Below are 22,773 nucleotides of genomic sequence, written 5' to 3'. Positions count from 1 at the left end.
AGTGGGGAGCTGCTCGAACTTACTGAAGCAGAGGGAGGTTTTCCCAGCTCTTCCACACACACAGAACTGCCCTGAAGGTCACAGACCCACTGGGAGAAGGTAGCAGAGAACGGGTTAGGGGAGGAGCCGTTGCGTGGCCACTGAACACTTGGCCACATGGCCCTTACATCTATAGGACAAGAATCAACACGCGCCATCTCTACTGGGTCATTCCACGATGTCACAGCTCCCGTCTGAGACTACCCAAGACTAGCTGGATCCCTAATCCTCCTTTACGGTAGACGCTGCCGGTTCCTGGCTTCGGTCCCCTTGGTCCCGTTCTCCAGTAATCCTACGGCTCTCGGCAGGCCTTCACCTGAAGCACCCACCACTGACCCCGATGTGGCTCCGGTCAGGCCTCCCTCCCACTGTTTGGACCCATCAGTGGTGCTTGTCCACGTCACCACTCCCTCCTGCCCAGAACACCCTCTCCCTCTGCTCCCTTCGCACCTCATCGTTGCTGCTCTTGAGTCCCTGAGGACGTCCGAACACTGGAGGGCCCATGGGGTCAGACCTGTTTCTCCCTCTTGCCATGTGATCTCCTCCTGCCCTGGATCTTTCCAAACCATGGCACTGGCAGCCCCCCCCCCCCAAGTGTGCCCCCAGCCCAGATTCCGGGGGCCCTAGATATACACCTGCCGATGCCACTGGATGTCCGTCTGTCCTCTCCATCTGACCATGCTGGACCACCCATGCCTTGGCCCGACCTCCCGCAGCCCCCTAGGTCTCGGGGACGGCAGGCCTGTCCTCCCTCCAGCAAAGCCTGGGACTCTGGACTCCTCTCATTCACACTCGCATCCAACCTGAAAACAGACCTACCCTCACAGCCACGCATAAATCACCACATGCGCCAGCAGCTGCCTCACCAGGCTGGTCCGAGCCCCCGTCACCTCACGCCTGGATTATTCCAGCAGCCCTAACTGCTCCCCCCGCTTCCAGCTCTGCCTTGGTTTTTCTCAACATAGCCACTGGGACCTTTTGAAACGTGTGTCCCCCTCTGCACAAGGCTCTCTGAAAGCTTCCTAGCCCTGGATCCTGGCACTTGTACTACCCTCTAACCCCCCATTCACCCCATTTCTCTTGGGAATTTCTGCTCCCTTGTCACCCTGAGCCCCTCCACTGACTCCCACTCTTTTCCCTTCTTATTCCACTTTATCGTTTCCACACACTCTATCCCATCAGACTAGTTCGAACTTACTAGAATGTGAGTTCCATAGAGGTGGGGATGGCCACGGCTTGGTAGCTGTATTGAGTCTAGAGAAGTCTGGTCCTTGGAAGACGCAGACAATAAATACACCCTGAACGAAGGAACTATACTACCGGGCTGGTAGTGAGGATTCAATGAGGTAATGGGCTGTCACTGTGTCAGTGGAAACTTCTGGTAAGAGGAATTGCTGGGTCGGAGAACACTAGCCTCTCCCAGAGCAGCTTTTTATCTCCTTCAGAGAAAACATCTGACATTTAGGCCAGCCCCGTGAGTTCTCCCTCATCAGGTCATTCAAGACCTATTGACTTGAGGGGCGCCTGGGTGGCTCAGTCGGTTGGGCATCCGACTCATGGTCTCAGCTTGGATCATAGTCTCGAGGTCGTGAAATCAAGCCCCCCAACCGACTCCACATTGGGTGTGGAGCCTGCTTGGGATTCTCGCCCTCTGCCCCTTCCCCTGCACGCAAAGTCATTTAAAAAAAAACAAACAACTATGGACTCAATAGCCATTAGGACACCTCGCAGTTGTTCCATATGGATTTGATTACTTGCTAGCTGTGTTGAGTTGAATAGAAGCCCACGTCCACCTGGAACCTCAGAATGTGACCTTATTTAAAAAGGTCTTTGCAGGGGTGCCTGGGCGGCTCAGTCGGTTTAAGTGTCTGCCTTCAGCTCAGGGTCTCAGGATCGAGTCCCGCATCGGACTCCCTGCTCAGCGGAGAATCTGCTTCTCCCTCTTCCTCTGCCGCTCCCCACCCACCACTTGGGCTTTCTCTCTTCCTCACTCTCTCTCCCTCAAATAAATAAAAATCTTAAAAAAAAAAAAGGTATTTGCAGACGTAGCTGGTTAAGATCATACCAGGTGAAGGCGGACCCGAAATCCAACGACTAGTGTCCTCCTCAGAGAGACAGCCGCGCACAGAAGGCAGAACACAGGGTGAAGACAGGCAGAGACTGGCGAGCTTCATCTACAAGCCAAGGAAAGCCAAGGACCGCCAGCCATCACCAGAAGCTAGGAGACGGTCATGGAACGTTCTCTCGCAGAGCCCACTGATGGACCCTGCTGACACCTGGGGTTCAGACTTCTAGCTTCGAGAACTGTGACAGAATAACTTTGTTGTAAACCACCTAGTCTGTACGACTGGGTGATTTTCTACAGCAGCTCTGACAGACACTGGTCAGGATGTTTGGGGTTTTTTTGTTTTTAACTTCTGGCCTTCTGTGAAGTTGGGATCTGGAGATCTGGTTCAATTTCTACAGAGACAGGTTAAGAGTTTTGCCAACCTTCCTTCAGGCATCCCCTTCAAAAGGCCTCCTCCTGTGACAGGATGTAGAATTTGCCTTCGAGGCGTCTGTCCCCAGCTTCAGACTCACAGCCAGTGTATCCACCAAAATGTGCTTCTCCTCCAAGGACCGTAGCTCTGACACCTGACGCCCCAACCTTTCCTCACTGTTCTCTGTCCTCCTGCCCACTCGCCATCCTAACCCAAGTCACTGCCACCTCCCCCAGCCCCTGGAGAGCATCCTTCACCTGCTCTGGTCCTTTCTGTCTTGCCTCCCCGAGGCCACCCACTACTCAGCAGCCTGAGGGGTCTTTGCAAGTTACAAATCTGTTACCACGCGGCTGACGGCGAGCCTTCTGCGGCCTCCGGCCTCGAGTCAAGTTCGAGCACGTGCGTGAGCGACCACAGATGCAGCGTCACCACTGCGGCTGCCGCCCACAGCAGACCCTCCCCGGGCAACCGAGACCCTGCCTTATCGGTCTTCCCTCTCCCTCAGACACCGAGGGGACAGGAGCAAGGGAGCAGCATGGCACCCGCTCTTTGGAGGAGCAGGACAAGTGTTCTGGAAGGTACTCAAAAAAAAAAAAAAAAAAAAAAAAGACAAAAGTCTTCTGCAATTATGTCCAGGGACATGAACCGGGATGAAGAAAAGAATCAAGACTTGACAAATCAAATCCCAATCGTTAGGCCCAATGAACCCCAGAGGGTGAGGAGCTGGGGGTCTGAACACAGAACACAGCACGTAGCCACTTACTGAAAAAAAAAAAAGTCAACTTTAATTATAACTGACCAAACCGTGTCCAGGAATGTCTCCAAACTGAACAAAAGAAACATGATAAAATTCTCTATTGAAGAAACCAAGTTTCTGCCAACCCCAGGGCTTCTGAGGGTTGCGCCAAGAGCAGCCCACTCCTGGGGCTGGTTCTGTCCCCCACGCAAGTTTCTCATCCTGAGAGGAGGGCTGGCGACAGGCGAGGGACCTGCCCCTTCCTCCTATCATGCTGGGAACTCTTAGAAAGTCACTGGGGGGGGTGTGCCTCTCCTCCCACCCCGTTCCTGTCTCAAGGTAAATGGAGACCCTCCGGGCATCATCTCGAAAGCCAGGGAACGAGGCGAGGTACCCCAGTGCCCTCCTGGACTTTCAGCCAACGCTTTCCTCCAGTCCGCTCCGCTGGGGTGCCCAGCGCCCAGGGTGGGGATGAAATAAAATAAGCACTAGAGAAAACTCAAATGCCCCATCACCTCCACAACGCAAGTCACAGAGCAGAAAAGAAAGAACGCTGCCCTAATGCAAAGCCCGGGCAGCCGGCCCTCAGAAGACGCGCTCAAACTCCGTCTGGTTGGTGGTGGCGGGATTGCGGCTCTGGTTGGCGGACTGCTGGGTGATCTGGCTGCCCTTCCGGCGTGGCGGCGCCAGATACTCGAACATGGACGTCAGGTGCGTCGAGAGCATGCCCTTGAGATCCGAGGGCATGGGGTCCGACCAGAAGAAGTCGTGGTTGAGGGCGTCGTCACTGTCGATGCGCTGTGCAGGATCCAGCACCAGCAACTTGTCGATGAGGTCCAGCGCGTAGGGGTCCCGCACGTAGGCCTTCAGCCGGTCCTTCACCTTCCGTTTCTGGCCCTTGACCAGGTCCAGCTTCTCAAAGAGCTCATACTTGTCCACATTGGGCCAGACCTGCGCAGGACGCAGGGAGAGAAATGGTGTTAATTCAGGGGGTGCGTGGCTTGTCCCCTGGTTTGGCACCCGAAAGGACTAAAACTTCTCCATTCCGATGCTCCCAGACCACTCCTGGAGGGCCAACTTGACCTCTCCAAGGTAAAAGCAACAGTGACCATGTATCTGGCACACACCAAGTGCTAGGCCCTTTTACACAGTCTTCTGGAATACGCCCACCAAGCCCGACGCAGCCATTGTTGTTCCACAGACGAGAAACTCCACTCTGACGTGAGGGATTCCAATGCCCTCCCCAAGGCCACGAACTGTGATGGGGTGAGACTCAAGCACTGTGGCCCGTGAGGCTCTAAAGAGCAGGCCCTGTTCCTCCACCAGCCACCTCTCCAGAGCTTTCCTTCTATTCCACTACCCACTCCTCCCTTGCCAGGAAGACTTGGGATCTCTGCATCCTGTGGGGCCCGGGGGCCCAGGCAGCCTGGCCACGCACCTCAGGGGTGATGGAGCCACAGAGCTGGCTGATGAGGGCAAGCTGGTGCTGCTCGGTGTTGCCCTGCATGATAGGGCTGCGGGTCCACATCTCCGCCATGATGCACCCAGCACCCCACAGGTCAATGGGGGGGCCGTAGTCCCGCTCCCCTGGGAAGAAGAGCGCACCAGGAGGGCCCCTTGAGCCCGAGGGCCTCCTGAGACGCAATGCCCCGGGGCCGGCGGCTCAAGAAGCCCTGGCAGTGGGGGACTAAGGCCGGGTAAGTGCCCAGCCCCTGCCCCCCTCCGCCCTCTCGGGAGTCCTCACCGAGCAACAGCTCCGGGGGCCGGTACCAGAGCGTCACCACACGGTTGGTATAGCGGTTGGGCTGGCTGTTCTTGGCCAGGCTGAAGGCCCGGGCCAGCCCGAAGTCGGCCAGCTTCAGAACCCCGTCGCGAGTGATGAGCACATTAGCCGCCTTCATGTCCCTGTGCAGGATCTGCAGGAAGTGCGAGACGGCTCGATCGGGTTTCTGGGGGCCCTTCGGTCACACCCACCCAGCAGTGGGAGCCAAGGCCAACCCCAGCCTCAGTCCCTCTTTCCCCACTCCAACGCCCACCTTGTTTCTGTGGATATAGTAGAGGCCGTTGAGCAACATCTGCATGACCTTCTTGATCTCGGACAGCGTGAACTTGACTAAGACATTGCTCAGCAGCCCAGCAAGGTCATGCTCGCAGAAGTCAAACACTAGGTATATACTGCCTTTGCAGCGGTTATACGGGGAAGCTGAGATGGGAAGAACAGGGGAGGGGGTGAGAAAAAGAAAGTAAAAAATCCCACGTGCAACCCATTTTCCCACAATCAGCTTCTACCCCTCCAACCCGCGGACCCTCGGATATCCAGCTGTGCATTCCTTCACTGGAAAACTATTTCCTGAGTGCCTCCTCTGGGCCGGGGGCTGTGGCAGGCCCTGGGGCAGCAACAGCTACGATGAAAGGACCCGAGAGAGCAGTCACAGTCCATATGTCTGGGTTAAGAAGAGGCAATTTAGCTGTGTCCACTTCCAACTTTGCAAACAAAGCCTTAGGCTGTAAGTCTCATTTTCCCCATCTGAAAATGGGGGCAAGATCCACACCACTTACCTTTGGTTCGACAGATCTCAATTAAGTTGACCACATTCTCGTGTTTTAGAAGTTGGAGGATCTTGATTTCCCGCAAGGCTGTAATGGGGAACTGGGTGGGAGAAAGATAGGAGGGAGTCAGAGGCAAGCGACTGAACTACAGACCAATGAACAAGCCACGGGGTCCATGTTAAGGGGCACAAGTGGGGAAAAAAAGAGTAAGATCATGGGCGCTGAAAACAGCTGCCTCAGACGTTTTATTTGTAAAATGGGTGTAAGAATAGTATGCGCCCCTCAAGGAGTTGATTTGAGACAATAAACCGAAACAATGGAACCTGACACACACTTCGATGCTCCACAGTTTCTTCAACCTTTAAATTTTAGCTCTACGCCTGTATTTTAGTAGGTGGTAACAAAAACAGCTATTTAAAGAAATGTCCCGGCTAAGAAGCAGGTCTCTGGGAAGCTAGACAAGGGCTAGGAGGAAGTATGGGAGGGGACTGCTCCTTCTCAGCAGAGTACCAGTCACCCTCTTAAAGCCGTCACGTGCAATTTCTTTTTACCTTACACAAAACAAACGCTAAGGAAACTGTTTAAGCACCTAACTTCAGGAACCAAGGCACACTCTGCAAGCATGAGCTCCCCCTCCTGGCCCCAACCGTATTTACCTAAGAATGAAATACCAAAGGCTCTAATACATTTGAATAAAAAAATTCCAATTTAGAAGTCAAATTCCCTGGAATACAGAAATTCCCAAACTACCCCCCCTCTCTTCAGGCAAGAGCCCTAGCAGAGGCAGGGTGGAAACCCAACCCTGTGCCCAGGGGAGCCGGCAGGCCCGCCCACCCGGCCCATACTCACCCCCTCCTTCTCGTTCTCCATCAGCACTTTCTTCAGAGCCACCTTTTTGCCGGTCTTACGGTGCTTTGCCTTAAATACCTCCCTGCAGGCCGAGAGGGGGACCCAAGAGGTTTCATCAGGCCGTTTCTGCAGGGCCCGCCCCTCCCCCACCAGAAGAAGAGGGCAGGAAAAAGGGATTCCCCGGGCGGGGCTGGGCCCGGTACCCAGGGCACTCCCCTACCCTGCCACCCGCTATCTGCGGTCCTTCTCCGAGTCTCTACTTCCTCCCCTCAGCCTCCTCACCCCAGGCGTCTCTCGGAGAGCCCGCTCCCCTCGCAGGCTCCTCTCTGCATCCCCTCCCCGCCCCCCATCACGGGCCTCAGGCTCCTCCCCGCCAGCCGGCTCCAGCAGGCCCTGGCGGCTTGCGGCGCGGCCTAGCGAGACCAGGAGACACGTCTGGTGCTCCGAGGCTTCCCGACCACCGGGGCCCGGCCCTGGGAGTCCCGACGTCGGCCCTGAGGGGTGCAGGCCCAGGTTCCCGGTCCCCCGGGGGCGCAGCCTTACCCGAAGGTGCCTTGGCCGATCTTAGCGAGCTTCTCATATTTGGACACCTCATCACAAAAGGGGCACTCCACCGAGTCGTACTGCTTTGCCATGGCCGCCTCCAGCGCGCCGCCGCCACCGCCGCCGCCCCCAGCCGCCGCCGCCGCTGCTCCCGCTCCGGGTCCCGCCGCGGTGCTCCAGGCCCCTCCGCGGCCGCGCCACTTCCGCCTCCACGGCCACTTCCGGCCTCGCGGCGCCGACCCCGCCTCTTCCGCCCGCCGCCCGCCGCCAGGCCCCCTGGGACTTGTAGTTCCCGGGAGGCCAGGAGGAGCCGGAGCTGCAGAGGCGCCTCCGCCGCCGCCGCCGCTGCCCCCGCCTCCGCCGCCGCCACTGTTGGCGGCGGCCCCGATCGGGGGCGCGGGGAGCCGGGGCGCCGGGGCTGGGGCTCGGGGCGGTGCGTCCCGCTGCATCGGCCCGGGCCGCCGCTGCTGCCGAAGCCGCTGCCGCTCTGGCGCCCGATCCGGGGCCAGCCGCAGTGCCCTGCTCCTCCTCCTCCGACGGCGCCGCCTCCGCCGGGCTGCGCGGGGCGGCGGGCGGGGGGGCGGCCCCCGAGCCGCGGCCTGGGGGCTCCCTGGCCGGGCCCGGGCCCGGGGCGGCCGGGCGAGGGGGCAAGACTGGAAGAGCCGACGAGGAGGCGGCCCGAGAGCCCGGGAGGGGGCGCGTTATAAAGGGGGAGGTGCCCCGGCCTCGCCCTCCCCTCCCCCTCCTCCCGCCCCCTCCCTCCTCCCTCCCACCCTCCGCGGCCGCACCTGCCGCCGCCGCCGCCGCCGCCGCCGCCCGCCCGCCCGCTGTCCGCCAGCCGCCCTCGGCGCGTCACCGCCCGCGGCCCCTCCTCCGCCTTCGGAGGTGGGGCCCCGCGCTCTACACCTGGCTGCGGGGCGCCTTGCCGCGTGCCTCAGTTTACCCCCACATGTCAGCTGCCGCGAAAGCTCTCTCCTCCCCGGCTCGGAGTGCCCCTCCACTGGCGAAGGCGGGAGGCGCCGAGGGAGCGGCCTCCGGTCCTGGGAGGAGAGAACGGCCCCCGCCGCCGCCTCCCCGGGCCCCAGCCACCCGCCGTTGACATGGCAACCGACGGCCGCTAGGGGGCGCGGCGACACTGGAGGCGGAGAGCAAGCAACGCCCGGGCCTTCGAGCCCTGGACCCCCTGTTTTCTGGGAGGCAGGGATGAAACCCACAGGAGCCCCATCCCTGCCGAGCTGCGCCCCAGCTGGTCAACCCCGGGTCAGTAATCACAAAAATAGCTAGCAATTACTCAGAACCTCTGTGAGCTCAGGAATTGCTGGGTATTCCCGCTGAATCCTGAATCAGCCGCCCCATCGGCAGGTTAACTAGCCCATTTTACAGAAGAGGGCCTTGAGGTTCCAGGAGATGAGGTCACTTGCCCAAGGCCACAGAGTGACAGCGCTGGGACTGGAACCTGGTCTGTCCGGTTCTGAAGAGGAGTCTCCTGAGTCAGGCTACTTACGGTCTGGCCAGGGGTATCACAATGGTGCCGTTGGAGGCCTGCTGTCTCTATGCCAGGCCCCAAGCCCACCGCCCATCTCCTTCTCCGACCCTATGCCCCCTTCCCCTACTCCAGCCCTTCCCCAGCATTTTCCTGATATCGTCCCGGCTCCAGGAGCCTCTAGATTCTTCCTCCAGCTCTACTCAACAATCAACCCACATCAAAGCTGTCCTTTTTACCACCTCTGCACCCTTTCAGCCTGCCCCTCCTCTCCAGCCCTCTGCTGATAGGTCCTGAGTCCTGGTCTTCCCAGTTTGGTCTCTCCATCTGTCCCTCTCACTGTCCTTCCAGGTCCTTCTAAAATGGGGTCTTCCTGTATTTCCCTCCCCCACTGTGTTTCAGGAAAACACAAACTGTGACATGTGAGGCTCTTTCCAGCTCTCTCCCAGACCATGGCGGCAGGAATCTCCCTCCTGTGCTTTGCTAACTCCCTGGACCTTCCCTCCTTCAGGGCTGTGCTCCTCATTGCACCCTGTTACCTGTCTCCCTGCAGGAGGCCCTCAGGGTGGCCCGGCGGCTCTTATCCTCCATGGCTTAGCCTTGTAGCCTCCTTGTAGGAGGAAGTAGGTCTGATGATCCCGGCATCCCAAGAGACCCTGTTCTGGGGGAAGGCCCTGCCACAGAGGGCCTCGAGGGTCGGGTGAGCAGCAGAGAGCCTCCTCCCAAGGGCAGTGTGAGGCCATCAAGGGTTTTAGGCAGTCATGAGACATGTCAGGGAGTGATCTGGGGTCAGCTTCATGGGTACACTATAGAAGCAGGGAGGCATTGGCTAAATTGGGGGTGGGGAGGGCAAGGAGGGAAAGAATAATAATAATTGTAGTAATTACAATTTGTTGAGGGAAAATAAATGGTCCAAGCCATACATTCATCACTTTCTGAGAATTATCTCAATTCTCACTGAGCTATATGAGGTAGGTACTATTATCACCTCTATCGTACACTTAAGGACACTGGAACGCAGAGGTAACATCACCTGGCCAGGGTCAAGCAGCTGGCCTGCAGCCACATTGGTATTTGAACCAGGTTAATCTGGCACAAACCCCAAGCACTTAGGCATGTCAGGACTCTACCCATCCGGGCTGTGGGCAGAGCTAGGGCACAGCCAGGGCACAATACCACTTGGCCTAGGTGTCCTGGATGCCCATGGGAGGTATGGGAGGGGATGGTAGTATTGGGGGGTACCATGGTTTCAGGTGGCCTCCACCATCAGACTCTCAGGCTGGGGCCCCTGCCTCTTTCCCACGAGCTCTCCCTAAGTCACATCCTGTGGGCAGAGGCCTCAGCAGATGTTCCGGTGATGTTGTCACCTCCACCCTCCCATCCCTAGCCTGAACCCCAACATCCGCCAGTCACTTCCCCTCAGAGCTTTGGGCCCTTGGCCCTCCCTAACAGAGGCAGTCAGGAGCCCTTCAGAAGGCTGCCTCCCCTTCCCCCGGTATGGGGTCCCGGATCATCCAGGTGGAAGTGTGAAGAAATAAGGTCCTAGCTGGAAATGATTTCTCACTGACTCTGACTTCTGATTTGCTGGTTTGAAGAAAATGTTTCCTGCTTTCCTGGACCAGCTAAGCCGGCCAAGCCAGGCTTGTGGCCAGGACTCAGTAAATGTTTGCTGACTGACTGACCAGACTCTGTGAGAGCCTCTGGTCCTGCTGCCATTTAACAGTTAGGGAAACTTAGGCACAGAGTAGAAGAGGGAGTTACTGGCCAGCTGTTTGACTCTGGCCCAGCCCTTCTGTTTTCCTCTCTTGAGCAGGGATAGGTCGGGGGCATATGGAGGGAAGCCGAAGACAGGCTCATGGGTGGGTTGCTCCTGGCCGCTGGTATGTCCCAGAGGCAAAGGGGCACTGGATACGGAGAGACCAGACAGAGGACGGCAGTGAGATGCTTGCGGCCCTGTACGCCGTGGACATTCTGCCCATACCAGCCCTGTGTTGATACATGTCATTTCCCCGGAGCTTTACAGCACCCCTCTTGAGGTGGCTCGCATTGGGCCCAAGTTATAGAAGGGGAAACAGAGGCTCAGAGTGGTGATGTGGCCTGCCTGAGGCCACACAGCCAGGAAGCAGTGGAGCTGGGACTCAAAGCCAGGTTTCTGCTTTCAAAGTCTAGGGTCAGGGTGGTAGAGCATGTGACTCTCGATCTCAGGGTTGTAAGTTGAAGCCCCACATTGGGCATGGAGCCTACCTAAAATTTAAAAAACTGAAAAAAAAAAAAAGGGGGCGCCTGGGTGGCGCAGTCGTTAAGCGTCTGCCTTCGGCTCAGGGCGTGATCCCGGCGTTCTGGGATCGAGTCCCACATCAGGCTCCTCCGCTAGGAGCCTGCTTCTTCCTCTCCCACTCCCCCTGCTTGTGTTCCCTCTCTCGCTGGCTATCTCTCTCTGTCAAATAAATAAATAAAATATTTTTTAAAAATTAAAATTAAATTAAATTAAATTAAAAAAATAAACTGAAAACAACAACAGCAAAAACAAGGCCCAGGGTCATTTACCATCAGCCTACACAACCCCAATACCAGACAACTGGGTCCAGCCGGGAAAAGACTGAGACCTACAGTATAGCAGGCATGGGGCCAATACGAACATGAAGGGCCAATTCCTCTCTCAGGGAACGGGAGGTCTGTCTGGAACATGCAAATAAAAACACAAGTGAATGTAATATGGGTAATACTGGCAGTATGAGCGTTTTATTTCACTGCCATGGGATCATGGCAGGGATGGTGTATTTGTCCCATTTTATTGGTGGGAAAAACAAGGCTCAGCAAGGTGACCTGACTTGCCTGGGGTCCTGCACATGGGATCTGAACTCAGGTTCGCCTGGGTCCAGTGCCTTTGACTATGAAGTTGAAGGATTCCGATCCCTAAGAGTACCTGGCCAAAGGGCAGGCAAATGAGTCACAGACTGGGGGGAAGGGGCAGGAGGGAGGGGACAGAAACCAGAGCAGGGTTCCCTAGGGCACTATGGCTCAATCTAGAGCTGGGGCCACTCAGTGGAGGCAAAACTTGCATCCAGTTGTTGGGGGGAAGAGTGGTACTGCGGGCGTGGGTCCAGCCGAAGCGGAGCCGGAAGGCAGGAAAGCACTTGTACGTTCAGGGCTAGGAGCCCACGGGCTGCTCTGGGCCGGCCTCCAACCCAGGCTGAGGAGGGCCTGCGGGACAGCCACCCGCCGGCAGGTCCCCAGCCACACTCCCAACGGCCACTCCAGGCAGCACAAAGGGGGCTCTGAATTCAGCGGAGCCGCCACACTGAGCCCCATTCATTCTCCCAGGGATGCAGCAACTGTCCTGGCGCCCAGGCCAACAGCAGGAGCGCCCTAGCGCTCACAAGCCACAGCAGCACAGCCTCAGCGCGGCCGGACTCCCGGCTCTCTCGGATCCTGGGCTCTCCCCGGGGGTCTTCTGGGCCTGTGCCAATCTGCCCCCAGCCTGAACCTCCCCCATCCCTCAGCAACAACCACCAGGGGCTGCTCAGGCTACAGCAGACTAGTGTGGGCCAACATTTGCTCCTTTCATCCTCCCAACCACCCCTGGAAGCGGGAGCTCCTGTGACCCTATGTCATGGATAGAAACTGAGTCCCGAAGAGGCAGTGTCTTGGGAAGGGTCACACAATCAGCACTTAGCCCGAGTCACTGGGACTGGCTCCCAGGAGAGAAGCCAGGGGAGCCACCCTCTGCCTTCCAAGAAGACCTCTAGTTACCAGCCGCAGGCCCTGCTCTCTCTTCTGACAGCGGGAGGTGGGAAGGAGCACCGGCCTGGAAGCTAGGACACCTGGGTGTCTGTCTGTCTCGTCTCTGCTCCTCTTCAGCCTCCGTTTGCTCATCTGTAAAATGGGGACAAGAGAAACAATATTTACCTCCTAGGACAAGAGGACTGAGCTCTCTGGCTGGAATGTACTAAGAGACCAGAAGACGTTAGTCATCATTATTTTTACAGAGGACGCAGGAAGGGCCCCATCTGACCTTGGACTCCTCGCTCATAGGCTGGGTTGCCAGCCGGGGGGGGGGGGGGTAATCATGCCTAATCATGCTGGAGCCTCTGTGAGTTAACCGTGTCCCTTGCGTTTGTGCCCGTTCTAGAGATCAGGTGCCTGGGGCTGCAGAGGGAGCAGTAACTTGCTTGCGGTACACAGAGCTGGGGTTTGAATGCCCTGGTCTTGTGACCACCTCGACCCCCAGCAGCTGCTGACAGCCTCCGCAGGTGTCTGGGACAACCTGTGTAGGGGAGTTTCACTTCCTCATCTCTGTCCTGCCCATGTGAGCAAGACACACACGTACACACACACACACACGCGCGCGCGCACATTGTAGGGTGGAAAAGCAGCAGGCTGTGGGCTAAGGGACCTAAAAGGGGGCCATGTAACCCAGTCTGTGCCATCAATCTGCCGTATGACCTGGGTCAGTCCCTCTGCCTGTCTGTGCTTCGGTCTCCCCATGTCTGTACAATGGGTGTGGTGGACCAAATTATCCCCGTGTCCCTGCTGGCTTAAGAAGGAGGGATCACGCCTTGGTGGGCACCCATTCTGTACCAGGCTTTGCACCAAGTGCTGGACCCTGCGAGGTAGGCAATGCCCCCGCTCACGGCGAGGAACCTGAGGCTCAGGGAGTTCAGTGGCCTAGCGACAAAGTAGCCAGCCAAGGCTGGAACTTGGGTCTGGGTGGTCCCAGGGCCACAGGCCTAACCACAGCACTCTTTGCTGCCACCGGTCCTTCCCCCAGACACTGAGGCTTAGAACAAACTGCCCCGTGGGCAGGCCTGACTCCCGGCACCCTTCCAGCCGCTGGCCAGACCCCCTGACAGCCCCCTGCCCAGCGGGCTCCATTCCTGGGGCCTGTGGTTTGTCCCCTGGGGCCCTCCAGGTCCCATGGGCTTGTGGTCTGCCCCCTGCCCCCTCCAGCCAAGGCCAAGGAAGCAGCCCACAGGGGCCCAGAATGGGGGAGGCCCTGGCCCCCGCCCCCTGTGGAGAGGACGGGGAGGGTGGAGCTGTGGGAGTTTCACTGGTTTAAAAATATACAGAGGAAACGAGCGAGAGGGTGTGAGAAAGGGGAAGGGGAGGTGAGGCAGGAACCTTAACGTTGGTGTCCCGAGCCTCGAGAGGCCACTTGCCCACCGGCCAGGGGCTTTGCACAACTTGCCAAGATGACAGAGGTGCCCAAGAAAGCCAGCAGAAAGTTCAGTGAGTGCGGGGTGCCCTTTGCACTGCCCTTCATCCCTCTGTCTGTCCGTCCAGCTCAGCCTCTCTGCATTGTTTCTTTATCATGGTCTCATTTCCGTTTCTCTTTCTGTCCATCTCTGCCCCTCTCTGGAGCTCCCTGCTTCTGAGTTCCCTGTCACCATCCCTCTGTCCCTCTGGCCCCCTGTAGCTCTGTCTCCAGCTGGTTCGGCGCTCCATCTCTGCTTCTTGTCTCTGACTCTGCCCATCTCTGTTTCTCTGTCCCTGCATTTGTCTGTGTGTCCATCTGTGGTTTTCTTGGACCCCACGGCCGGGCAAGGGAAGACCTCCACACACTCCACACCCTGCCTCTGGGACTGGTTCACACGGAACCGGGGGGTGGGGGAGGGGGTTGCTGGGTTGGAAGTTACTGGGACTGGAGTGAGAGTGGGTGCACCATGGGATGCTGTCCCATGTCCCCAGCAGCAGTGACGCTGGGCCCCAGTGCAGCTCGATGAGGGGTCACACCCACCAAGGCTCTATTTCCCCATGTCGGTCCCCTCCTGGTCTCAGTGAACTTCTGCTTCCCCTGAGTCCTTCTGCCTGTCGCATGGGGGTGGGTGGGGGCCGGTGTACAGGGCCAGGATTATGACTGCATTCCACCGATGAAAATACTGGGGCCCAGAGACTTGCCTGAGATCGTATAGGGATTCAGAGCAGGGCTCAATCCCATGTCCCTGAATTCGGGCCTTGGTTTCCCTCCCTGTCCCACTACTGTTTCCTCCAGAACCCCCGTGCCCAGGAGACCACAGTTCTTGGTCCCCCTCCTGGTGACTGGCACATTTCTGGCCCATGGCATAGCTTTCTGAGAGCGGAACATCAGACTTTTCTGACAGTGTTTGGCAGAAGGCAGAGGCTAAGGCGAAGTAGGGAGTGGGTAGGGCTGGGAGGGAAGACCCAGAACTCTGAGCCCAGCAGTCCAGAGCCCTGAGGCCTCATCCAGGCTCAGCCCTGCTGTGTGCCCCTGGGCAAGTCCCTCCCCTCTCTGGGCCTCAGTTTCCTTTCTCATCAATGGGAGCATCCTACCTGTATATTCCAACATAGTGGGGAGGACCTGAGGAGTCAGAGGGTGTCCAGGAAGTGAAAATGCCCTTTTCGCTCATCTGGAGGCCATAAGGTTGTCAGATGGAGGTGACTTCGAGGAGGGGCAGTCCCACAGCTGGGGGCGGGGCGGAGGGACCGCACACACGCACCCCTGCGGAAATGAGGAGATTGGTATCACCCGAGCCCTGCCGCCTGAGTCAAGACCTTGCGCTCAGCTGACAGGAAGGACAGAACCTCAGAGAGTGGGCCCCCCAGGCTCCCAACAACCCCCTTCTCATTTCATCCCCGCCCCAGGTGCTCAAACACATCCGCCTCCCTCCCCCTCTCCCCATGCACGCAAACGCGCTCCACCTGCTGGTTATGCCCCCTCCGCGGTTCCTTCCACAGCTCTAACCTGCACTTGGTCATCTGCGAAAAGGGCAATTAAACTTGTGCCATTGAACTGTGCTGGGAATTCAGTGAGGTGACGCCTGAAGCATATCTGGCCAACCAGAGGCATTTACTGTGATCACCATCATTATCTTCGTTACTCGTGGAGGCTATTATGTTCTCTACATGCTTTCCTTCAGTCCTCCTGCTGCCCACAGGAGGTGGGTACTACAATCTCTATTTTGCTGATGTGGCGAATGGGGCTCAGAAAGGTCAAGCGACTTGCCTAAGGTCACACAGCTAGGATGTGCAAGAGAAGGGATTGAAGCCCAGGGCTCCGTGACTCTGGAGCTGTCGCGTTATACCATAACAGAGGGAATACCTGTGAAGCCCTGACCCTCCCTGAGCCCTCAATAAGGGGAATGACATGTATTTTTTATTGCTATTATTATCGCTGCTAACATTAACTCCTTTCCCTCCTCTTGCCCCCTGCCAGAGTTCTTCAAGTTTAAGGGCCTCGGTAGTCTCTCCAACCTCCCTCGGTCCTTCACGCTGAAACGGTCCTCAACCACCATCAGTCTCGGGTCCCATCTGGAGCCTGACCCCTTTGAGGCTACACAGGATGACATGGTGACTGTCCCCAAAAGCCCCCCAGCCTATGCCCGCTCCAGCGACATGTACAGCCACATGGGGACCATGCCTCGTCTCAGCACCAAGAAGGCTCGGGACCAACAGGCTACCCAGAAGACCAAGGAGGTGGACCCAGAACCCCACTTGGTGCCCCAAGGTCTGCCCAACCCTCCAGGCTTGGAGGCAGCCAAGGAGGTGGTGGTGGAGACCAGTGTCCCCCTGGAGGACACCCCAGCAGTGGGACCCAACCCTTCTGCAATGGGCCCCACGGAAAAGCCTGAGGATCCCAGTGCTGACAGAAAAGAAGAAAGAACCCCCAGGAATGTGTCTCCAGAAAGGTAGGTGCCCACCGGGGGGGCGGGGGTGGGACCTGCACGAATGGTGTCTCCAAGCCTCCTGCCAATAGAGCCTGGAGAGGACCACCCCCCCCAACAACACACACATCGAGGGGGAGGAATAAAAATTCTGCTCATTAACCAAGTGCTTACTACAGACCAGGCACTGTGCTTCATCCTTCACTTGCAATTAATTCTCAAAACAAAACAAAACAAAACAAAACAAAAACAACTGGGAGGAGATTCTGTTTTTACTGTATGACAGATGAGGAAGTTGAGATTCAGAGAGGGAAAGTCATCTGCCCCAGTCAGGTTTCACATCTGGCAAATGACAAAGTGGGATCTGAACTAAGACCCACCTGACTTGCCCTAGGTGACCTCCAGCAGGGGCCTTTAGCAGCTGGGTGGCTCCCAAGCCCCATCACTGGATCCCTGCCCAGCGCCCCCACACCCAAATCACCACCTTTAGTTCTGCTGGACACCACTGCTCCCCCTGGTTGCCACTTAACTTGCTTATAGGGTGAGTTGAGTTCATGCAAAAATACAAACAGTGATGATACGACCCTGGCTCCCACTGAAGAAGCACCCATCCTACTGGGGGTCAAAACCAATGTTCCCCACAGACAACTCTGTAAAGGCATCTCTTACAAATGGCGAAACTGAGACTCAGCCAAGGCGGAGCTGGAGTTGAGCAGAAAACTGCCTGCCTCCTGTGGCTGCACAGATCTCACCTCTCATGTTGTACCCACCACCTTCAAAGCCCTATAGCTGGGTGCTTCGTGCCCTTGGGAGACCCCTCAGTCCCAACCACAGCAATCTCCAGCTTTCACCCCTCACAGTCTTTGTCCAAACCACACCCATCAGATGTGCTTCTTGAAATAAAGAAGAACCCCCCCCCCCCAGCTGAGCAAAAATAACTCTAGGGCTGGTTCTGGGAGCTCTCTTCAATGGCTTTTCCCTGAGACACCAAGCACAGCTTTTGTGTGCTGGGGTAATTGAGTCTAGACCTCTGTTCAATGAGGAGCAAGACTTAGTAAAGCTGCAGAATGAATCCAGCCCAGACTCTGCCTCCTACTGACCCCATGACCTTGGATAAGTCTGTTTCTTCCTCTGAGCCTCAGTTTCCTTGTCTGATGGAAGGGCAGAATGATAGCACCTACCTTGTAGGGCAGTGATGAGAATTCAAGAATAACATACAGGACTTGTAAAATCTTAGCACAGTGCTTGGCACACCACAGAGTAAGTGCTTTTCTTTCGTCTCTGATTGCTCCAGGCTGCTGGTCTTTCTGACATCCCCCTCCTTAGTTCAGCCCTACTTGGGCGTGGAGAAGCAAGGATTGTATGTAAGGGAGTGGGCCTGATAGGTTCTGGGCCGTTCTGAGGCATCCTAAGCTCTGAGATGTGCATTGGGAGTTTGCAGGAGCGGGGCGCATGGAGGGGCGTGTTTAGGGGCGCGGCCTTTTCAGGCTGCACGAAGAACTGTCCGGGGAAGGTGGCGTTGGAACGGGGCGGGCCGAAGCGGAAGGGTGTGCTCGAGGGGCGTGGCCTTCCCAGCCCCGGACACTGACAGATGGGGCGAGGGCGGGGCGAGACAGGAGGCGGAGGGGCGCGAGGCGGGGCGTGTCCTTCCCGGCCGGAGGTGTAGGCTGTGGAGAGGCCCCCGGCCGAGGGCGAGGGGCGTGCCCGGGGCGTGGTCTACAGGTCAGGCTCCGCCCCCGGCGTACTGCACTGAGCTCCACAGCTCCGTGGCCTGAGAAAGGCGGGAGCCGTCGGGCTGAGGAGGTGTCCAGGCTGCAGGCAGTGACCGCGGGGAACCATGACTGCAGTGGGACGAAGATGCCCCGCACTGGGACCCAGAGGGTGAGTGACCAAGCTGGGCCTGAGGACCGCCTTCGAGGCTGGGAATGGTTTGAGGGGGAATCTGTGCCCTTGGGGCAACCAACAAAGCAGGATGCCCTGTTAGCATCAGGGACTTTTAAGCTTCCTTTTGATGTAATTCTGTCCCTGCCTTGTCCTTGCACAGGCTGGGCATTACTCCTCACAACAGCTCTAGAAGAGGGACATTATTATCATCCCCATTTTACAGAGGAGGAAAGGGAGATTTACTTGCTGGTCTGCAACAGTATTGAAGGTTAGAACTCCACCTTTCCGGCTCCTGCCCTTAAAGGCTGGGCAGCCCGTTCCCCTCCAATAGAGCCAGGGTCTCTGGGAAGGATGGTCCTGAGAAACCTTGAGGATGCCAAGTCTGGGACTCAGGCTTCCTCCCTATGTGCAGGGGTCCTAGTGGTCCTGGCAGTGCCTCCGGCATCAGGCCTGACCAACAGCTGGCAGAGGAAATAGAGAGACTGCCCTCCATCCCCCAATCATCCAGAGTGTCCAATGGTCCTGAGGGGGGTGGGGTTAGCAGATCCGATTGAGGCCCCTCCTGGTGTCCTGAGACCCAGTGTCTCACTAGCCCTCCAGACCAAGCAGGAGGCCGGGAATTAAACGTTTCTTCCAGACGCCCCCAAAGCCCAGCCCTGCCTCCCAGAGTTAGGAGAGCTGCTTTGCCTGTATGATCTCAGATTTGCCCTGCCCTACTCTGGACCGCAATCTCTCAGCAACCCAGATGGGACTGGAATGGTCTCTGATGATCCATACAGTCTAGAGAGGAGGGTACTTGAGAATTGCCACTGAGCAAGACTGGGGCCCCATTTCCGAATGTCCCAAGGGGGTCCTCTCAGTGGCTGCTCAGGGAGTGGTCTAAGCTGGGGTGGATGGTGTCCCTCCCCTACCCCCTGGGAGGCAGGGTGCACCTGGAGCAGAAGGAAGGAAGGGGAAGAGGTGAGGCTGCAGGAGTTTCCGGGTGCCCTGTTCCCTGCTGAGATCATGGGGATGAGGAGGAAGGAGGGAGGAGGGGCCAGTAGCACAGGGGCTGAAGGCCTTTAGATCCCAGATAGGAGAGCACCAGCCTTGCCTCACCCTAATGCCCAGCACCTCAGCCTTCTGCAGGGAAATAGCAGGTCCAGAGAGCCCTGACCCCCTCCCCTTCAGTCTGTGTTAAGGAGAAGGAAGGGGAGGCCCAGTGAAGGAAGGAGGCAGGAACACCTTCCACCTGCACCCATGCCTGCACACAGGAACTGTCAGGCCAGGGTCCTCTAAGAGGTGGTCAAGATCCGGTGCACAACCGGCCAGGCCCTGCCTGAAGCACCCCACGGATGCTGTCTACTACACAGGCCCTGTGAAGGGGAACCTCTACTTGCTTCATTTTACCAATGAGGAGACCAAGACTCAGAGAGGGGAAGGGATTTTCCTGGGGTCACACAGAGATTAAGTGTCAGAGCCTAGATTTGGTCCCAGGCTTGACCAACCCCCGTCACTAGGCCACAATTCAACTCCCGCAAGTACAAATCTCACAGCCATTTCTACGTTACTTAAATGACCTCCCATATGCCCCTGGAAGGGAGATAAAGGGAGCTCATTTTACAGATGAAGACACTGAGGTTTTGCAAGGTTAATATCTTGCTTGAGAGGACACGTTTCGTTGAGTTGAAATATCATTCACTTTAGTATTTCTCTGATGCAACTCTGCTCTGGACACTCTGGCAAGTTTCGGGGAGACAGCAGTGAGCACAGCAGACAAAACCCTGCTATCATGGAGCCCCTGTTCCAGTATGGGGGAGAGGTGATAAGACAAGGAGTTTTACAGTCAAGCAGAAGAGAGAAGTGCTAGGAGAAACACTGAAACCAACTAGGGGAATTGGTCACCATGGGGGTGTCTGGTGGTAGCAATTTAGGAAGGTTATAGCCAGGAGAAGGTCTCTTGGAGGTGATGTTTGAACAAAGGGATGAGGGAACAAACCCTCTTGATACCTGGAGAAGAGTGTGCCAGACCAAGGGAACAGCAGGTACAAGGGCCCTGAGGTAGGAGAGTCCTTGGCATGTTCGAGGAGCAGCCAAGACCCACAGTGGCTGGAGGAGAGGAAGGTGGGGGGCTGGGGAGTGGAGTGGTGGGAGGCGAGGCCAGAGAGGAAACGGGTTCAGATAATGGAAGGCCTGGAAGGCCCGGCAAGGACCTGGCTTTGACCCAGGGAGATGTAGCCATCGCTGGCCTTGAGCAGAGGAGGGCCTCACTCTGACTTACGTTTTATGAGGACCTCTCCTTTGCGGCGGCTTTGAATGGAGTCCTACTCACTGTAAAGTGTCACACCCAAGCGTCCTTTCCTCCCTGCTAGATCACAGACACCCAGGCCCCTCCACCCCCACTCCCAGGGCTGTTCAGAGGGAGAGGTGGAGAAGGTGGCATCCCACAGGAGAGCCAGGAACATCCAGCCCTGTGCCAGGCACTGAGAACAAGCCACGAACCAACCGCCCCCCCACCCCATTTCCTTTTGGAATGTTGATTCTGGTCCAAGAATTCGCAACACTCCCCAGAGTCCCACGACCCTCTCGGCCCTGCAGAGTGACGTCAGCTGCTGGGCATCTGGTAGTGATTACCTACCAGGGGAGGGGGCTGCGGTGGGCCCAGCCTGTTGGGCCTCCTCAGGCTCTGGGCGGCTGGTCCTTGTCTTCCGAAGGGGCCCAGCTGCTCCCGACTCTCATTTCCTGTGGAGACTTTCTCACAGTCCTCGAGACCCCCGGATGCCTCAGGCTGTGGGAACTGCTCTGGCTCAGGAAGGACGGACTGTACCCCCACCCCCAGCTGGAGCCACATCCCCCGAAACCCGCAGGGGACCTTGTTTGCAGAATCCGGGACCTCTGTGGAGTATGGGGAGGAAGTCGGGTAGATGGCTGACTGCACAACATTGAGCAACTTGCCCTGTCTGACCCTCAGTTTCCCCATCTGTAAATTGGGGTCAATAACAGCACTCGCACGCGCCAGGGGGGCATGGTGAGGACTAGATTGGCCCAGGTCAGCGTCAGTATAAGGAGCTGCTCTTGCGCTCGCCACGCCCACGTTATGGAAGAGTTCACTGAGCGCCCACGAGGGGCCCCTGCCCAGGGTCACGCTGCTTCCTCCCTCCCAGGGGAGGGCCCTCTCCAGAGCCCAAGAGGGTCTTCTCCCCTCCCATCCCTGCTCCATTTCTTCTTCTTGACATCGATTCTGGGCTTGTGGTCCCGTTGAAATATTAGTTTTCTTTGCCCTCCCCTCCTCACCTTCTCCTCATCTCCACCCTGGAGCGCTCCCCTTTTTCCAGGGGAGCCTGCCTCGTGCAAGGAAGGAAGTGGAGCCAACCCGGATCTGATCTGAGCAGCTGTGTGTCCCGGACCAAGTCACAAACTTCAGTTTTCTCCCCCTCAAGTGGAGCCTCCAGATTTCAGGCATTCAGTCAGCGTTCCGTACATGCCCTCCCCTTTCCTCTTCTCCAGCAGAAGCCTCGTCTCTGCCCCAGAAAGAATGGCCCCCATCTGCCCTATCCACACAGGGCTGGTACCCTTTTTAAACACCTGCTGACAAGCTCACCACTGGCAAGAAGACTGAGGGTACAAAATGGTGGCAAAGGAGCAGGGATGTCTTCAAGACAGTGGTGGCCCATCTTACAGGAGGTGGGGCAGGGCAGGGGCTAAAGCCAAGAGCCTACCTGGCAGAGAATCCCAAGGGCCCCATGGCAAGGTGCCCCAGGGAAAGACAGGGCTTTCTGCCTCCGCTCTCTCTGCTCAGGGCCTTTAAAAACCAAGGAGCACAGAGCAGTATTGCTTTCCTGCCGGGGTGAGTGATGGTCGGAGTGAAGGGTGGAAAAAATCTTCAGTCCCCCAGGAAGGGCAGAATGGGAGATCTCCATGGCTAGGAGCTGGGCAGCAGGGGGAGCCACACAGGGTTTGGGAATTCCACATCCTTCCTTCTCAGGAGCCTTGTGGCCCCTCTGGGGAGACAGTTACACCCATTTTACAGAAGCAGCAGTTGGACTTCAGAGAGGCGAAGGCGGGGGGGAAAGCTGAGAAGCAGGAGGCAAAGGCTGGGGAAGTGTCCGCTTGAGGCCATATGGCAAGGCCTGGAGGCCCAAGGGAACAAATTGGGGGTCAGAGAGACGGTAGACGGACAGCCGGCCTCTGCAGAGAGGGCCAGGGTGGGATGGGACAGCAGCTGCTCCCTACTGCCTCTTCCCCAGGATCCCTTGGGGAGCCTCACCCTTTCTCCCGGGCCAGGATGGAGGCCTCGAAAGTAAAGCTCAGATTTAAACCTCTGTTGGGGAAATAAAGGATAATGGGCTCTAATTACTGCTCATTAATCCAATTAATTAAGCTAATGTATGCAATAAGTGGTATCAGTTATCAGAACAAATCAGTTAATACAGGCAATTAAAGGGGTTGGTTATTTGAATAATTAATGTGGCTGATTAATGGGACTGATTTAGCTCAATTGTCAGTATTATTTATTAATTGATTTCACCACTAATATTTGATAGGAAGTGCCTTTTAAGTCCATGAAATAAAAAATAATTAATTGATGGAGCTGAGTTTTTCAAAGTG

The 22,773-nt window shown here is 57.1% G+C and overlaps 2 protein-coding genes across 3 annotated transcripts in view; one reads left to right on the top strand and one right to left on the bottom strand.

The window, feature by feature from the left end:
- Nucleotides 1–3,278: 3,278 nt before the first annotated feature.
- On the bottom strand, nt 3,279–7,605 carry CDK9 (cyclin dependent kinase 9). The gene is made up of 7 exons (XM_026514021.4): nt 7,198–7,605; nt 6,655–6,736; nt 5,815–5,905; nt 5,292–5,458; nt 5,000–5,171; nt 4,694–4,842; nt 3,279–4,206 (listed from the first exon to the last, which is right to left on the bottom strand). Exons 1-7 carry the CDS (start codon nt 7,287–7,289, stop codon nt 3,841–3,843), a joined length of 1,119 nt encoding a protein of 372 aa, XP_026369806.1. The 5' UTR covers nt 7,290–7,605; the 3' UTR covers nt 3,279–3,840.
- Nucleotides 7,606–13,768: 6,163 nt separating this feature from the next.
- The window catches only part of SH2D3C (SH2 domain containing 3C), a 28,930-nt gene continuing 19,925 nt past the window's right edge, over nt 13,769–22,773 (top strand). Inside the window, exons 1-2 of one of the 2 annotated variants that reach the window (XM_026514019.4) lie at nt 13,769–13,909; nt 15,855–16,326. In XM_026514019.4, coding sequence (XP_026369804.2) covers nt 13,873–13,909; nt 15,855–16,326 — 509 coding nt within the window. In that variant the 5' untranslated portion in view covers nt 13,769–13,872. Of the gene's footprint in view, nt 13,910–15,854; nt 16,327–18,043; nt 18,184–22,773 lie in introns of those variants that run through there. The other variant, XM_026514020.4, reaches the window with a different exon arrangement.

The sequence above is a fragment of the Ursus arctos genome, unplaced genomic scaffold (genome assembly GCF_023065955.2).
Source record: "Ursus arctos isolate Adak ecotype North America unplaced genomic scaffold, UrsArc2.0 scaffold_18, whole genome shotgun sequence".
Taxonomy (NCBI): Eukaryota; Metazoa; Chordata; class Mammalia; order Carnivora; family Ursidae; genus Ursus; species Ursus arctos.
This window is presented reverse-complemented; position numbering and strand designations above follow the sequence as displayed.

Excerpts from the sequence above, each read along its gene's own strand:
- CDK9 (XM_026514021.4), bottom strand. The coding sequence starts at position 7,289 with ATGGCAAAGCAGTACGACTCGGTGGAGTGCCCCTTTTGTGATGAGGTG. Across the intron at positions 6,737-7,197 it reads ATCGGCCAAGGCACCTTCGG|GGAGGTATTTAAGGCAAAGC; the intron begins GTAAGGCTGCGC and ends CTCGGCCTGCAG. Across the intron at positions 4,843-4,999 it reads GCCCCCGGAGCTGTTGCTCG|GGGAGCGGGACTACGGCCCC; the intron begins GTGAGGACTCCC and ends TCTTCTTCCCAG.